The following is a 17,543-nucleotide window of genomic DNA, read 5'->3' as shown; positions in this document are numbered from 1 at the left end:
TTGGAAAACACCAGCATATCCACCTCTCATAGTCTTGGCCTCCTCCTCTTTCATGACTTGAACCCTTCCAAACCACTGAGCCACGTAAACATCAAGTGGGACTTTATTTGTATTTTTATAGAAAAAACCAAATCCTAAATATCCTGACATTCCTTGGCCACTGCCAGTCTAACCAGCTAGCTTTTACAACCCTCTGATTTTATGGCTGTGAGTAGACCTCTTGGGTGTGGTCCTCCGACTCATCTCCTGGTTCTCCTTCTCTACAAACAACATGAAATCGAGGAGAGGGTTAACTTCTCCTGCTACAGATGGCTCACCGTGGTCAGAGAGAACAGGGGAGACACTTGGTTTCTCTCACTAGGACTCTAGAGTCACTTCTCGCTCCGAAGATCATCACCATCACTCTCTCACTCACTCTGCCACACACACGTGCCAGCCCTGGAATCAGATCAACGCACACACCAGTGCACAAGTACATGTAGGCTACAGAAAAAGCTCCGGTGCCCTAACCCTAACCGCCCTGCCCTAACTCTAACATCGCTCAGCAGATTAACATTCACACATTCTAAGTGCTTTACATAAAGTAATGAAGAGCAGCTAAAACAAAAATACATTAATTAAAAGGGAATACAAAAACAGCTAAAATGGAACAAGACAGGTATGAAATACAAGAATAAAATTAACAGTGTAGTGTAAGTGAACAATTACTTTAAAAAGGCAGCATCAATCAGAAAGGTCTTCAGCTTTAATTTAAAAGAAGTGAGAGCTGCAGCGGACCTGCAGTTTTCTGGAATTTTGTTCCAGATATGTGGAGCATAAAAAACACTGAACACACATTGAACACTGCTCTCCCCTATTTTAGTTCTGACTCTGGGGACAGAAAGTTGACATGTCCCATGTGGCTAGGGTGACCACCCGTCCCGCGTAGCGCGTGCGCGCACAGCGTTTGAAGCCCAATTTCAAGCGGTCACGCAATGAGACCGTGTGCACGCATAATCAATGCTTGCTCAAAAAAAAAAGTTGGTCGCTCTATCTTGGAGCCCGAGGCAGCCAACGAACATTAGGCTCGTTGGACATGAACTGCGCCTGTAAAGTAGACGAGAGCAGGCGCAGCAGCAGGGGGGGGTGGGGGGGGGGACACTAAAAGCTGCGGTAAAGTCAGGCAGTTTCCAGCCGATTCCAGAACAGGAAGTGACTTTAACACCTGGGGTGCGATTCCGATTTAAAAAATATAATCAGACCCACATATCAGCTGAACAGTCTCTAGTTAATTGTAGCTCTCAAAGTGCTCTACATGCGATCTGATGATCTGATTTTAATTAACAACAGACTGGAGATGATCTGTGATCTGAACGGATTTAGTCTCTCTGACTTAAACGTCACATAACAGAGAATGTCCAGAATAAGACTTTAAATCAGCCAAATAGTTAAAATCCCTCCGATTCGTTGTCATGACAGCGCAGGCACGTGCATACCAGACACTGGGAAGGGACTTCTAGGAACGCGCTTTCCAATTCAAAAACTGGAGAAAGAGCCCGAGTCTGAGCAGTCTGAGCCGTCCCCCCCCCCATCAGTTACAAAGAGAAGGTGGGTACAAGGAAGACGGCAGGACTCTTTAGTTAAACTGTTCCTGTTGAGCAAATACAATTCTGTTAGTCCTATAATTTTATATATAATGTATTAAAGTGAATAAATTGTAATGAAAAATAAAATTAAATAGCTAAAGTAAAACGTAGTGGAAGTGCTGTCAATTATATTATAATTGTATGAGATTTCAAAATATTAATCTTTATTAGAAAAAAATACAATTGGTTCTATTCATGAGTTACATCAGCAGTTACACATGTTCAGGGCATAGGGCATTATTATATACTATGCAAGGTGTAGAAATGGGTAAACCAGTATTAGTGAGCCTGCGTGGGGGGGGGGGCACCGCTGCCAGGCAGTTGTGTCCACATTTGTCCCTCACGAAACATACCACTTGTCCCCCCTTGGGCTTATTAGCAGGTGGTCACCCTACATGTGGCGGAAGATCAGAAATGTATTTTAATGCAATGAATACTTCATAAACAAATGAATTGAATTAAATTCTGAGAGACCGGAAGCCAGTGTTAAGACCTCAAAAGTCGAGTGATTTGATTATTATACAGGACAGCTTAAGATGTGAAAGGGGAGAGAGAGGGGGAATGACACGCAGCAAGGGCCGCAGGTCGGAATTTAATCTGCGGCCATTGCCTCATGGACTGAACCTTAGTACGTATGGCGCAAGCTCAACCACGTGAGCTATCCAGGCGCCCCCCCCTTTCTTGGTCTTAGTGAGGACCTCTAGCAGCAGTGTAGATGTAGACATTGCTTCAAAATTGGGACAAATGAACTCCGTCAAATTATTGTGTATTTGGTGCAAACAAAGGAAATCATTTACCATCTTTGATATCCTGACAACTCACCCTTCATGAATAAACTCCTCCAAAGCAGCACATTCAGACACCAGCTGAGGACACTGGCACCGCAGAGCCACGAAAGACAGGATGGGCAACAGGTCATCTGCACCACTGTCAGACCAAAAAAGGAAGGAGGCGGTAAGATCAAGTAAAACAGGAAAACAGAAGTAAATAAGAAGAGCAGAAGGGAAAAAATAGAGAGTGACATTTATACAGTATGATCATGGCATGTGCTCCCCAGAGGACTAAATGGAAATGAAATGAAATGTAGCTCTTAATGGGATGCGTGTTCAGGGATGGAAATGATAAAGCTTTTCTTTTTTCACCCTGAGATCTGTTGGGAGGACAAATTGCAGCCTTGGAGATGATGACAGCCTGATAGCATTCTCCTTGTGTGCAGACAGTGACCATTTGTTTATCAGGACTCACACGCAGGCCTAACTGCTTGCTTGCTAGTTTGCGTGAGAAGGTAGGTTGCTGGCCCACGACTGACCCGGCCACATGCAACTGAATACTCTCCCCGTGCAGGGTTCAGGAAGGTGTGGACAGGCTCATGTAACTACTGAGAGCTGGACCTCACATACACAATCACAACTCTGAATTTTAATCTTCTGAGTTCACTACTGTAAACACAGACATTGATCCTCTCCCACTGCATTCCAAAGATACAATGCACTCTTCCCACATGGATAAATTCCGATTTCAGTGAGAAGATTAGGCTCCATTATGGGTTTGCAATGCATTCCAATTTTAGGGGAAAAAACTGCAGAAATGGGCAGAGGGGTAAGAATTCTTGGTGACCAATTTAGGAGCACAATAGAAGAAAGAAAAAAAAAGGCATATGGACAAAAGAATAAGAGAACAAATGAGCTCCCAGTTGGTCAAGGACAAAGAACTGATGAAAATGGAAATGCTGTTGAGTGAATGCAAGAGGGCAGAGAGTACAGTATGTGTGTGTGAGACTGTATATTAGAAAGTAAAGTGATAGGGTGCAGCGAAGACATGAGCACAAACAACGAGGAGAGCTAAATATGCAAATAGAAATATGCAATGTACATAAAAAATAGATAAACTTTTGCTAAAATCCAATGGGCTTGTCTGTCAGCAGAACATTGTAGCACTTCTATCGGAGTCAGGCCTTGATTAAAAACACTGTGTGTGAGTCACGGTGACACACAGAAAAGCAACCTGTATTTAGATGAAAAAGAAAGAAAAACAGTCCCAAATAGGTCTATACTAAGCTGCAATCAAGACAGAAAAAAATGTGAATCTTGGCAGATTGGAGGCAGGGAAGTAAAGACTCTCTCGACAAGGAGCTTGGAATCAAATTTAGAGGCAACATTTTAGGTTCACTTCTAACTGAAAGTTTTATTAGAGCTGCCAGTGGCCACTGGCTTGATTACGAGTAGTACCGCAGTTGGACATTGAAAAACAGTTGTTCCTTTGAAATGCTGGTTTTGAGTCATTTATTTTCAATTCTGGCTGAGTTGCAATGGTTTTCACCAAAATGAGTACAGATTGTATCCTGAGATGTCACACGAGTGCATTATTTGTCTCTACTAAATAAACAAGAAAAAAATAAATCATTGATTCAGATCCCTTCTGTGGATTGACCATGTTTGACAAGTGTTTCCAGGTAACCAAACAAATTCCACAGCATGATTTAGTTTTACCATACTGAGAGTACACACAAAAAACCTTCAACGTCCCAACTTTTTGGGGTAAAGAGCCCGGTCAACTCTTCTCCTCCGCCATCTCTGATCACTTCACACATATTCCAATACAAAGAGACAGATATGGAGCAGGAGACATAGCCTTGGCTATCCTCAAAAGTCATTAGTGGATACAAAAGAGATAAAGCGATGAGGTCAAGAGTGTATGATATCAGATAACTCTTTGGAGAAGAAACCGTTTTGTTCCCTGATATTGGGTGTTTGTGGTCACACTACACACTAAACAGACTAAATGGACTTTTACAAGTATAATTGATATGTACATATAAACACATAAAACTCTTTGGTTATTTTGGTGAAATAACCCATGGGTTTCATGTCAACTGTTTTAGGCCCTATTTAAAAAAGTGTCCAACCCTAACTGAACACTTGCTGTGTGAATGTGAAGCCACATTGAGAAGATCCACATTGGAACAAACAAATGGATGCAGAGGACAGTTTTTAGTCAAACTTTGTCTACACAAACCAATATAAATTTCCATAACACACTGCATGTTCCCCACAGCGGGTGATCCAACCCACTGAGCCTTTGTCTGACTCTCTGTGCAGCATCATGGATTCCAAAAACTCCATCTCATTTCTTCTCTTCCCAGCCCCCCTGTTGGGCGCTGGGTCTGTTTCAAACCCAGACAGGACGACCCACTTTTGGGCCTGGCCAGGAAGAGCCACTCTATAGCGGGGCAATAGACCTAGGACAACCCCTGCTGTGCCAGTCTTAACTGAGCACTGATGAGACCTGACAGTGCAGCTACCAAGGCAGAGAGCCCTTAAATGATATTTGTGAACTTCTACTAGAGCTGTCAAAATGGGATTTTGAATATTCCTTCTTTCTTTTCTTTTTTTAAACATACGTTTGAATATATTTGAAAATCTAATGCACATAGTATGCCCATAAGAGGGCAAACCAGTAAAACGGGAGATATAACTACTAGTATAGGTATATTTACTACAACATAAACATTTATTTTAGAAGATCTACATACACATTACCAAAAACTACTAAAATGATGTCCTTATTTTACATTTTCGTTGGCAATTTTGTGGCATTTTCCACTTCACCTCATGGATGTATGCTTTACCCTTGTACTTGCTGCTCCACCAGCTGCAAGATAGAAGCGTCATCAAGATGCCATTCCTTCAACTGGCTGGGCTCAGACACCAGGAAATGTAACAACGCACTCTTACAACTGTATATCCATTTTCATAGTCAAATGTCTTATATAGCATAAGTATGAGTCAATGGAAAAAGGGCTCTTATTTTGAAGAATTAACAGGGTGTGTTTGCTTTAGAGGAATTTGACTAAATAACAACCCCAAACAGTCCTACACTGTTCTGAAAAATGTTCTTACCCTATAATCATCACATTAATGTTACAGGTCATATTTTACAATTTTTCCATTTTTCAGTGAACATCCCTCAGTCAGTGATTTTATATCAGCTGCAGTGACAAACCCCAAAACCCTGAGGAGCTGGCCGAGCTGATGATCTACTCACATGGCGGCTGTTTTTGGTGCGGAGTCCACCTCATGAAGACACCTGTACTCCTCAGCACAGGCACAGATCAGACGTAATGTCCTAACTGTGACAAGACATAGCAGAGGCAATGAATATAAAACGTAAAATCCCCTGTACTTGGACCAAATTAACAAAATTTTTCTGATACAGAAAGAAAACACTGATGGTCTGCAACTAAGCAATGTAGCAAAATGTTTTACAGTAGATAAAAACACAACTAGAGTAACTAGGGTTGGGCATTGAGAACCGATTCCTACTTGGAATCATTTCAAAAATTACAATTCAAGTAGAATCGTTTCTTTATTGGAATCATTTGGAGGATTTTGGTTTCAAATCCGATCCTTGCTTCCCTCTTTAATATGCGCAAGTTGTGGTTTACGTAAGCAGCCAGGCGCTTGTTGTTGCAGCCATGGAGCGCAGTCAGCAGGATCTAGTGCGGCTTTATTTTACAATGAAAAAGCTGTAAGCTGCAACCCACCATTGAATCAAAATAAAACGTTCCTCTTATTTGTGAAATAAGCATGTGACCCGTTTCAACTCCACCCTCAAAGAACCGGAATTGATAAGAACCGGAATGGGAATGAAGAACCGGAATCGATAAGAACCGGAATGGGAATGAAGAACCGAAATCAGAATCGATAACAAAGAAAGAATGGAAAGAATTAGAATCAGAATCATTCAAATCCAAACAATGCCCAACCCTAACAACAGTGCTACTAGTACCGTCACGTGTTTAGAATTTCATCATCAACTTGGTACCCAAGTATCGGTTCTAGTGACATCCCTGTATAACATAGTGATGTGTCAACAGAAGAGTTTGTAATGTAATAAATAATGCATAGTTTCCGATGCGTGTATTTGGATAGTATTTAAGGCGTGCACCCATTTAACATTTGAATTATATTTGAATATTCAATGCTTAAATTAAGCCTAATAATAATAATAATAATAATAATAATAATAATATGCACTACACAACTCAGACTTATGCATTGCCACTGCCACTAAAAGCACACATTGCGTTACTAGTACACCACTTGGTTTACATTCCCTTTCAACCTTGAGCACACAGCGACAACACAAATCAACAGAGAACGCTTTAATGAAAAATGATCTAACAAGTACAGTGAAGCTGGTCTGCTGTAAAGGCTAACGGTGCTCGGTCAGATATCCTAAAAAAAACAAGTCTGAAATGGCTAGAATGAGAGAAGACTGAGGTCACGTTAGGAAAAGGTGGAATTGATATTCTCTAAGAGAATGGGTGAGGAAGAATAAAAAAATACAATGTGACTCACCAATACATTCTAACTTCTTCTGTGGACAGCAGTCTTTGATGAGAAGCTTAAGTTCCTGAACAGCAGACTCGTAGGGGTAGGAACCCTGCAGTGTGCCAGGGTCTTTGGGGAACAGTTTCAATGGAACACCAACATCTCCTGGTGAAATATCCCGGTACAGCTTCATACTTTTCTCAAAGGCCTGCTCCTTTTCCCTGTGGACCCTCCTGAGAAAGAAGAACAAAAGGTTTCCAGAAAACCCAGGAAGGGAATACATTTTAACAATGAATGTTTGTAAGTGAGGAACACTACCAGACATTCTGGAAAAAGAATGGTATTTGCAATGAAGTTGCAGTTACTAATTATTTAATTTGACCAATTTCATGGATGCAGTCAAGTATTCTGTCTGTCTGTGTTAATGGGTCGGAAGCCGTGAAGGGAATTAATTGCAAAGTTGCTTTACAATACATGCAGGAACTGACCAAACATTAATATTGTCAGTTACAACAGTGCGTCTCTATATGTGAAGGTCCATGAAGAATAAAAAAAATTTGGGTATGATGATATTCAGGAAATGCTGGGCAACGTGGATGAACTTATTTTTAATATTTTTCTCTCAAACCAGGAAGTCTTCTTTGAGTGTAGGTCATACAGAAACTAGCATTAAATAATTGCAAATGGCACTGAAATATGGTAATGTGAGAAGTAGAAGTTGGTACTGGTCGTTCTAATAATCTTGGGTAATGTGAATCAAACCAGCAAGAAGAGCTGAGAAGAGGCTGACAGAGTAGCACTGCCACATGCTGGTCATGACCCACACTGTATTTCTAGGAAAAATGAATGCCAAATCTAAATACTTGCTTTTGCTTTTAGTGCAGTATAGTAATAAATCTTAACAATAGTAAACGCCTGAAGCCCCTGACCTTCTCCAATAATACCATGGACGTTTGAATGAATAAAAACTAACAAAGTTCTAGGATTGGGTGGTATATCGATATATTTTTAAACAAGATATGGGATGAGACATTACCGTTTATATCAAGATAGTCTGATGTTGTGTTACATAACCCATTTCTTCCGTAAAGCCATGCCTGTGTTTGAATCTCTTCTCTTACTCTCCCGCCAACCCCGTTCCACTCTCTCAAAGGTTCTCTGCCTAAATTTGTATTATTATTTGCACAGCTGTATATTTTGTTAAACCATTTATGAGTATTGCAGCTGTACATTTCCAAACAGGGAAGTAAACCCTGTCTTTACATTTTATTTTGATCATTCTTTAACGAAAGTGCTTGTGACATCTTGCATGACTTACAACTAGTGTTGTCAATTGATTCACATATTTAATTGCCATTAATCGCATTAATGTCATAGTTAACTCGCAATTAATTGCAAATTCAGGGGAATCAGCATCAGCTGTGTGCGGTATGTGGTATTTCAGACTGGACGTGCTGTGATGATAGCTCAGCTCACAACAACCAAACACTGTGTGCGGCGTGCCGGTCTTGTTTCTGGTCTAGCTAGATCCGGTGGGTGTTTTAGTTTTTTTAACGTTACTAGTTGTTAAAGTTTGTTAAGTTGTGTAAAGTTTGCTAGTCCAAAAAGAACGTCAATCTCGCCATAAAAACATGAACACCGTTAAAATAGGTTAGCGTTAACGCCGTTAATAACATGTTTAACTGACAGCACTGCTTACTACTAAACATTTAGCCCACTTTGTAAAAAATACTGAGATGTGTTAGCCTGGAAATCCAGACACAAATCTGAAAGATTAAGGGTCTGGCATCGAGCACTGAAAGTTGCCCATCTCAAGGGGCGGCACCAAGCGTGCATTTGAAAATCTCACTGCACGTAACTGGAAAACACTACGACCAATCACAACACACGGGGTGACGTATCCAAAGCCCTTGCGAGAACGCTGGATTTCCAGAGTAGAGATGTATCACATTTTAGCCAAAAAAATACCAAGATGTTATTTTTGGTCCATATTGCCACACAGTTAATTTGAATATATTTGAACACAACCAGCATAGCCTGACTCACAATTTTGCTGTGTGAAATACTACTGAGCCCATTCATAAACACAAGAAAGTCAGTGTGTCAACATTCAATGAGCAATCATTTCCTTTGATGTGTCCTTGCATATGCAAGCCAACAGATTATGTATACTTTTACATTTACAAAGCATATACATTTAAATATTAATTTCCTAAACCCTCAGGATCTCATGCATCTTTCCGAGAGGATAAACAAACATAAAAGCTGCAAAATAACGTAGTAAAATTAGGTGTAGTCTTTGCAGTGAGTGCAACTTTTTGGCGACATCAGGATCTAGGCTGCAGTACCTGAAAAGAGCCAACAGGGCGCTCCAGAGGGGCGTGAAGAAGGCTTCCTCTAAGCTGACAAGGCACAGGTCTTTGGAGCTGGCTGTGTTTAGACACTCAAAGGATAACATACACAGTGACAGAAGCTGGTCTGAAACATAAAGAAACACCCCCAACATTTATTATCCAACACATTTTACATTGACTGTTAGTGTAAAATTAAAGCCTGAAAATCAACAGAGTAAGACACTTGCAAACACAAACCATCCATCCTCTTTCAACATACTCACCGATAGCAATATGAATGTCTTTAACAACGGCCTTCAGGTGTTCTGTCAGTGCTCTCATCTCCAGCTCCTGGATGTTTGCCTCATCCTGCTCTGGCTGCGTCGAGGGATCCCAGGTCAGCTCTGAATCCGAGCCAGTGTCATCTGTGCTGCCGTAGAGCGGGGCCCAGTCCAACTGGGTCAGGAACTGCTCCAGGTCTTCAAACGAGTTCTCCCGATCCACTGTCACCTGTGCATGAGGCTCCTCCCCTTCCTCATTGTCATAGTTGGTGTGGAGGTTGTGAGAGAGCGAGGGGGAGAGCGACGAGCCGGTGCTGAAGCTCTGGCCACCAACGCTACTGCACCTGGTTGGCTTTGTCTCGCTATCTGTATGATCAATAACATTTTTAGATTAACAAATGTTTTAAGGAGACTTAATCTATAGCGTTTTCAGATTCATACTTGTTATTTGTGTTTCTACTAGAGCATGCTTTAATGTTCACAGTAGGGGTAGAGCGGTTGCCTGCCAATCACAAGGTTGGGAGTTTGATCTCTGGCCCCTCAGTTCCATGTCAAAGTGTCCTTGGGCAAGACACTGAACTCCGAGTTCTCCCCGATGCTGCGCCATCGGAGTGTGACCCGATGAGCAGGTGGCACCTTGTACAGCAGCCACAGTGAGTGAATGGTTCCTGTACTACGTACAGTATAAGCGCTTTGAGTATTCACTAAGACTAGAAAAGCGCTATATGAAAACAGTCCATTTACAATGTTGTTGCATTTCATTAGAGCCTGAGAATGACTGCAATGGAGTATATAGCAGGATTTTGTACTGTGAAAAATCACCAGTAAAAGGTTTCTGAACCAAATAGTACACAATCAGACATGTTTTGGCAGTAATGTGACCCAAAATTGGGAAATAAAATTTAACAAAAATTGGCAGCCAACGGGGAGACCTCTAGCTCCCCGAGTAAGAGCAGGCCCGGGTTAGACTCGGACCTGTGGCCCTTTGCTGCGTGTCATCCCGTCTCCTTCCACTGTCCGAAGTTGCTCTTTCAAACATATAGTACAACCAGAAATTATACAAGTCAGACATGCTCTCACTTACTGGAAATAAGTTTGGTTTATGTGAGGGTGGTGCCTTGTAGAGTGTGCAGGAGGCAGGACATGATGCAGATTGCACGGAGCCGCTTCAGAAAGTGGTCAGAAGCAAGTCTCTATTATGTTGCCTGACAATTTTGGTTAAGTTTGGAGCACCTTTGTTTACCCACCATTGTGGCTGGCTGGTTGATCAAAGTCACCCGCCACAGGCCAAATTCACCTGCATTTGGCCTGTGGCAGGTGCTTCTTTCCAACCCAGCAGCAATTATACTTGTTTAATTAATACAATTTAGAAACCTGACAGGTGATTGGATGAACGGTCTATCACATCTGCCAGATGTTCTGAACAAACATTCAGGCTGTCACACAAACCTGAACCATGGCGCCCATAGCTGCCAGTTGCTCCTCACAGGACGCCGATTGGTTAGTTTGCTGTTACGACACAACACATTTTTTTAAGCCTGACAAGATGGGATTTTTGTGTGATGTGATCCAGCAATTCTTGCGTAATCTTGTGATATTGTGAGAATCCAGCTGCCGTGCAAGGTAACAAATCAGCTACCACAGAACACAAATTTGAAAATTTAAAAAAAAAAAAAAAAAAAAAGACAAGCGTGAACCCAGTTCTTTCCCAGATCAACCCAGTTCCCAAACACCTGGCTCTGGTCTTACCTGGATGAAGCAGGTTGTGAGCGCTGCAAGAAGACCTCAGTGGCAGGGCAGGACTCTGGGGGAGGCGTTTACTGACGATAGGGTAGAGCCTGTTGTAAACCCGGTACTGGTGTTTCCTCAGCAGCTTCACCACTGGGTGGTCAGACCGGCTGAGGACACAGTACAAATGTCAGCCCCCCCACAGTTGGCCTAAAAAATGCTGAGTATTCACCTTTTTAGTGCATAGAATACTAAGCTATTACTGTCCAATATTTGTTGGTATGATTTTATAAATCAAGTTTTAATGTTACACATCCATATGGCACAGTGAATCCTTTGGATTAACAGTATGTGGGGATGAGTACCAGTGATTACCTTTAGGCCAGTGAGCCTATCATGTGTTTTTTTTTCCCCAAACGACTTATATTTGCTAATAATTTGTTGGATTCATGTTTTTTCAAACTTCCAAAATCTGCATAGAAACTCCCCTAAGGCAGAGGTCTTCAACAGGGGGTCCAGGGCCCCTAGGGGGTCATCAGAGTTACTGCAAGGGGGGCCACCACATTTTTGTTATTTTTTTGACAGTTTTTCAGAAAAATACTTTGTACATCTATAACATGAGACTAGTGTGTCGGACGCTCACGCAGGCTGTCTAACTTGCAAAAACTAAATGTAATATTAGGAAATGTTACAGACCTTCATCAGGCAAAAGGAATTAAACTACATTTCAAACAGTCTTGTTGCAGTCAGTTACCTGAGCAGGTAGGAGACTAGACCTGACACTAAAGCGACATCCTCAGGATTCTTCCGTATGTTAGCTTTCCACAGTTTGGGCCAATCCTGAAGAGACAGAAAAGTATAAATGACTCAACAAAACACAACACGGTTTATTGAAATCACACAAGCAAGAGGATTGCCTTTTAGTATTTCATATAATCATATATCGCATACACCAGGTTTGCTGGTCAGAGTTCAAATTTACGCTCTGGTAACTTTAATGGCATCTTCCATTAGTTTTGACATATTTATGGTGATTACTCACAAACTTACATGGTCTTGCTCATATTCCAGTACATTTGTATAAAGAACACGCTGCTCCTGCTCCTCTGCAGTCATGGCCCCAGATGCTGCAAATCTCCTGTGATTACAAACAGAAAACATTTACATAAATCCATAATTGCAGATACACTGTACTTGCCAACTTTAAAAGTATCACCCTCATGAGTGTGTGTGAATATCAATAGTCTCTCTCTGTTTTTGATATCATCAATGAGTAACCTCAATATCAATCCTGCATCTTGATGGATTTAGTGTAAAAAGCCAATATTTTATCTTAAATTACAACAACACAGACGTCTCCTTCTTTTTGTGATTTTTTTGAGCGTGCATTTTAGGTGAAATAGCAAGTGACTGTAAACTATCTTTAAAACTGTGTGACTTTAAATGATTTCCAAAACTGGCTGAACCCTTTCTGAGAATTTATTGAAGGATTCACTCTTAGACAGCAACACAAACTGATAATACCACAGTTTCTTTATGGAGCACTAACGTTCATACACATCAATTTAATGTGGAACACTGGAACTAACTTAAGACAGAGACGTGTGTGTGTGTCACACACACACACATTTTACATGTCAACTACGCAAACATCAAAGTCTAAGCCCGCTTCCTTTATATTTTATATTTTGGTTCCTTTGTTTCGGGTTTTTGGTTAAAAGGTCCAGTAGGTTACTTTCATAAAAATGATTTGTCATCGTCTCAAACACAGTGTCAATGACTGGGTGCGCTCCTTTTCATACAGCTGGGGCACCATCAGCAATAAGTACGGACGAGCAGCACGGGCGGAGCAAAGCTCCTAAATGGAGGGGACAACATCTGCCGGCGGGAGGAGACACTTTTGTTATATTTGTATCGGACATGTTGTCAATGTACAAGTACACGCCGCTTTCACTGCATGGATTCAGCTGTTTAAATAGTGGGTAGACTCTGCCTAACCGGCGCACCGCAGGCGTACGCTGGTGTGGTAATGTTTGTGAATGGTGATCGATTCCCGGCAGTCAATGACACTAGTCTGGATCAACGGAAGTACGTTTGCAGGATAAAGCCTGACATCAACACGCAGGAGGAAACAACCTTTGAGCTAGCGAGCTACACACTGAAATGCTTGGTTCTTTCGGGGAAGGACTGTAAAGATTTATAAAGAATATGTTTACGACATTCACTCTCTAACTGGGAGGTTTTGGGACTGATTGGCACGACGGCTATGGACAAAATACAAGTAACACACCTAGTTTTGTACAGTCTACATGTTACCAACTGTAGCTTGGAAGAATGAAGGGCAAAACTAAAAACAGACTCAAGACTTCAGTGGGTTTGGGTTTGGGGGGTGTACCTGTTGGCCTCCTCTTGTAGCCTTAGTCTTCTCTCCTCCATCTTCCTCTGGAGCTAATGTTGCGACCAACATTAAGGAAACCTCCACACATCATAGTGCTCACATGGATCAGCCGTTAGTGATGGTGTCTTTAAGAAGAAACCAGTACCCATAAACTGACGTTGATTGCCAAATTGACTGATATTACAAGGATACAGCATCCTGCCTGGCTTTGGCAATAATGAGGTTCTCCATCATCTGCCGCTGGAGACAGAGCGTCTGCATTGGAAAGAGAGGACACCAAATTACTTACATAAAATATGCAATTAATGTTGTGAAACATCTCGTGACGTTTCAATTAACGGTCCTCCTCTACAGGTTGAATTATAGGGCACACGCAGGAGAAAATGAAAACTTCAAAGCCTTTTTGGATAGTTGCGCGTGCCGTTCCCTGCGTGGCGGTAATCCGCGACGTTAGCTAACTTTGCCGATGGACTTTACCTTTACAAACGCCTTTAGCTTTCTCCAGGGGGCACGGAGCTCCACTCGACGCCGAAACATTTTCCGTATCTGAACGACAAGTTAGTTCATTTAAATACCTCCAACAGAACACATAATTCATATTGGTATTCATAAAGGTTAGCTTGCAATGAACAAAACGTCTAGTTCGAGTTAAAAATTCAATGTGGTGTCCTTCGCTTAACGTTACCATCTTTTTTCTGACTGGAGATAGTTTTACACCAAAGAAATGAATAGGAGGAGTAGGTGAAGTTGTGCCGTTAAGCTGGGACGTTATCTAACTTCAGCTTTAAATAAGCATGCGGTACAGAGGTCTCTCCAGAGGTCTCCCCTCAGCCCACTTTCCCTTCACTCAGGTACTCATTGTCAACAAGGGGCGTCAAGCTAACGTAGATTTCACACCGGAAATACTAAAAGAAGTCCAAAATAAAAGCCCCTACGACAAATGTTTCTTAGACATCCAGTTAAAAAAAGACTAATTTTGAAAAGAAACATGCATGCATCAAATTTATGTTTAGGCTATTTGCTTCCTTAAGTTGAGAAAAGACTCACATGTAACCTCCATGACGTTTAAGGAATTTGAATTGGCAGCTGACTTAGCTTTCCTTTGAACTAATGAATAAACACTGAACAAACGAAGGAAACTCAGAGCATTATGTCTGTGGACGACAAAGGAGAAATAAGAAAAATGGTGAGCGACTTTGGGAGGATGTTGAACTTCCCAAACGTGGATGCTAAAACAATTTAAGACTTTTTTGAGCTGATTCAATTCTTTCATTTATTTTATTTTAAGATAATTTGTTGAGCATTTTAGGTCTTTATTTATTGACAGGACAGATGAAGACATGAACGAGGAGAAAGGGGGGGATGACATGCAGCATAGGGCCACAGGTCGGAGTCGAGCCCCAGCCCTCTGCGTCGAGGAGTGATCCTCTATAGGTGGGCGCCCTCGCTACCAACTGAGCTGTATGGGCGCCCTAATTCTTTCATTTAAAAGTGTTATTAAAATGAGCAATCAGTCCATATCTTTTATATAGAAATTGAACGTTACTTCGAGCTAAATGTCAAAGGAGACCTATTGTACTGGATTTCAGGTATTTGGTGTTTCTACTAGAACATGTTTACATGCTTTAACACTGTCAGTTTCTGAAACTGCACATGGCTGCTGCACCTGCATTCAACGGTCTGTGTGAGACGCTCTATTGGATCCATCCCTTGGTAATATAACTGGTGAACGTTTAAAGTACCACATACAGTGTATACTTTACTTCAACACATGATGAAGGTAACAGTTGCATCTTTTGATTCTGCATCCTGCCCAGGCTGCTAACAAGAACAAATGGTGGAATTTATGTCTTCTTCATGGCCTCTATCATTTACACCTTATATTCTGGATTTGTATTCATTTATTTCAAATGTACAATATGACATTTTCTGTCGCTAGGGGTCTCTCAATCAAAACAGTGAGAGTAACATCCAGTCAGTTTCTCCCAGGCAGTTTCTCTCCCCCCCCCCCATACACACACACACACACACATACCAACGATGTCTTCTGGTAGGCCTGACCAGGTGGGAGCCTCGCCAGACGAGCTTCATAATTGGCTTTCAACTTCTGGTTTAAACGTGATGCTTCTTCTATGGGTGTCAGCTCCCTGCAGACACACAAACACAAAATACAAACAAGACATATGATACTTGCGGGGTGTGTCAGAGGCAAATAAAACATAAAACATTCATAGATGGCAACAACAAGATTAAATGTGAAATAAACAGAAATATCAATGGAGTTGAAATGAAAATAATATATAAAAAACTAAATCTTTGGGAGGGATTATAGATCATTGGGGAAAACAAATCCCAACCTTATAATAGAGTTGCACAATAGTCATTATGATGTATAAAAGTATGGGACCCAGCTGGAAGCAGCTGGTCCTTGAACATCTGTTATCCTGCTGTTGTTGACTTGTTTACCCAGAAGGCTATCTGTCATTAAATGGTGCAATATTTACCCTCCTTAAAAAAAGCGGCCCCTACTTTGTGCTGGTGTCTTGTGACTCCACTGTTTGTATTCTGTGGAAGACGTCAGGAGGCAGGAAAGGGGAGGGCTCTGCGCTGCCATCTGACATCACCCTGCGCTGACTGGTCTTTGCTGGGCTGGTCGCTCTACGCCCTGCGTCAACAGGACTATCAGATGGAGGGACTGTGTCAGCAGAGGTGGAACAGAGACACACAAAGTGGTGATTGGCGTAAAGAACCAAATCATGTGGTTATGCATTGGCTTGTTTTGATTTGTGACCCCCGGGGCAGGCTCCTAAGTTAGCAGTGATTGAATGGCATGTGTACAGCAATGCTTCAGATTGGAGGGGAAGCATTCACCAGAGTTTGCAGCAGTGGGGGCTGGGAGGTGTGCATCCTGACGGGGCTCTGATTGGCCAGGTGAACAGGTAAAGGAAGCGGAGACGGATGCAGAGAGGTTAGGGGGGTCAGCTCTCTTCCCTATAAATGACTTTGCTCGCTCCAGACACTGCTCAGCCAGCCTCAACATCCGCTCCCCCTCCACCGCGGCCGCATCGCCCTCCTCCGAAGCTGGGAAGAAAATCACACGTGGATTATCGACCTAATGCAAGTCTGCTTTATTAACCCTTGTGTTGTCTTCCCGTCTACAGTGGACTTGTTGTCCTTCCGGGTCAAAATTAAAAATAAGTTTTGCTGCTTTGTTCCCAAAATTTTTGTCACGTTTTTCAATGCTTTTGATAATTTAAAAAAAAAGGTTTTTCACGTTTTTAACACTTTTTTTCCATGGTCAATAAACCTAATTTCTACAATTTCTTTTTGGAGTTTAAAAAAAGCACAAATTATGAATTCTTCTGACTGGTAGTTGCATGGATCACAAACTGGTTTATGTCAAACTTAACATGTTTTCAAATGCTCTAAAAACATTTTTTTTTTGTGACCAAATGTTTTTATTTCAAAATCACAAACAATTACAAACAATATGTTGAAACATAAGAATGTGTCTCAGGACCAAAATGCTTTAAAATTTAATAAAACACCCCAAATTAAATGGAAGTATTCACTAACTTTACCTGAAGAATATTGTATCCATAGAATGTACATCCATGTTAGTTTTGGGCAATTTGGTTGAAAGAAACTCATTTTTCTTTATGTTTAAATAACACAACTTGCAGGTCAATAAAACATCATACATTATATCAGATTATTGTTACATTATATCAGATGACCTGTGGCATGTGTGATCTCATTACACATATGTAAAGTTAGGTGGCTCCTTTATTCCTCTTTTGGTTTTCTCTAGCTTTGTGGAAGACTTGGGTGTGCGTATTTGGGGG

At 41.5% G+C, this 17,543-nt stretch overlaps 1 protein-coding gene and 1 long non-coding RNA gene across 3 annotated transcripts in view; one reads left to right on the top strand and one right to left on the bottom strand.

Annotated features, from left to right (window-relative positions):
• Positions 1 to 17,543, bottom strand: part of LOC116693392 (VPS9 domain-containing protein 1) — a 37,403-nt gene that overhangs the window by 19,084 nt on the left and 776 nt on the right. For both annotated transcript variants that reach the window (XM_032522335.1, XM_032522334.1), the window contains exons 3-15: positions 16,570 to 16,779; positions 16,228 to 16,393; positions 15,734 to 15,845; positions 13,891 to 13,953; positions 13,696 to 13,748; positions 12,351 to 12,438; positions 12,055 to 12,140; positions 11,322 to 11,470; positions 9,576 to 9,938; positions 9,307 to 9,436; positions 6,986 to 7,191; positions 5,670 to 5,754; positions 2,448 to 2,552 (exon numbers count right to left, since the gene is read on the bottom strand). In XM_032522335.1, the coding sequence (XP_032378226.1) occupies positions 2,448 to 2,552; positions 5,670 to 5,754; positions 6,986 to 7,191; positions 9,307 to 9,436; positions 9,576 to 9,938; positions 11,322 to 11,470; positions 12,055 to 12,140; positions 12,351 to 12,438; positions 13,696 to 13,748; positions 13,891 to 13,953; positions 15,734 to 15,845; positions 16,228 to 16,393; positions 16,570 to 16,779 (1,816 nt within the window). The remainder of the gene's footprint in view (positions 1 to 2,447; positions 2,553 to 5,669; positions 5,755 to 6,985; positions 7,192 to 9,306; positions 9,437 to 9,575; positions 9,939 to 11,321; positions 11,471 to 12,054; positions 12,141 to 12,350; positions 12,439 to 13,695; positions 13,749 to 13,890; positions 13,954 to 15,733; positions 15,846 to 16,227; positions 16,394 to 16,569; positions 16,780 to 17,543) is intronic.
• Positions 13,695 to 17,543, top strand: part of LOC116693511 (uncharacterized) — an 11,200-nt gene continuing 7,351 nt past the window's right edge. The window contains exon 1 of the long non-coding RNA XR_004332947.1: positions 13,695 to 13,821. This is a non-coding gene — a long non-coding RNA (uncharacterized LOC116693511). The remainder of the gene's footprint in view (positions 13,822 to 17,543) is intronic.

This window comes from Etheostoma spectabile, chromosome 8, assembly GCF_008692095.1.
Source record: "Etheostoma spectabile isolate EspeVRDwgs_2016 chromosome 8, UIUC_Espe_1.0, whole genome shotgun sequence".
Taxonomy (NCBI): domain Eukaryota; kingdom Metazoa; phylum Chordata; class Actinopteri; order Perciformes; family Percidae; genus Etheostoma; species Etheostoma spectabile.
Note: the sequence above shows the minus strand (reverse complement) of the source record. Positions and strands in the feature narration are given on the sequence as shown.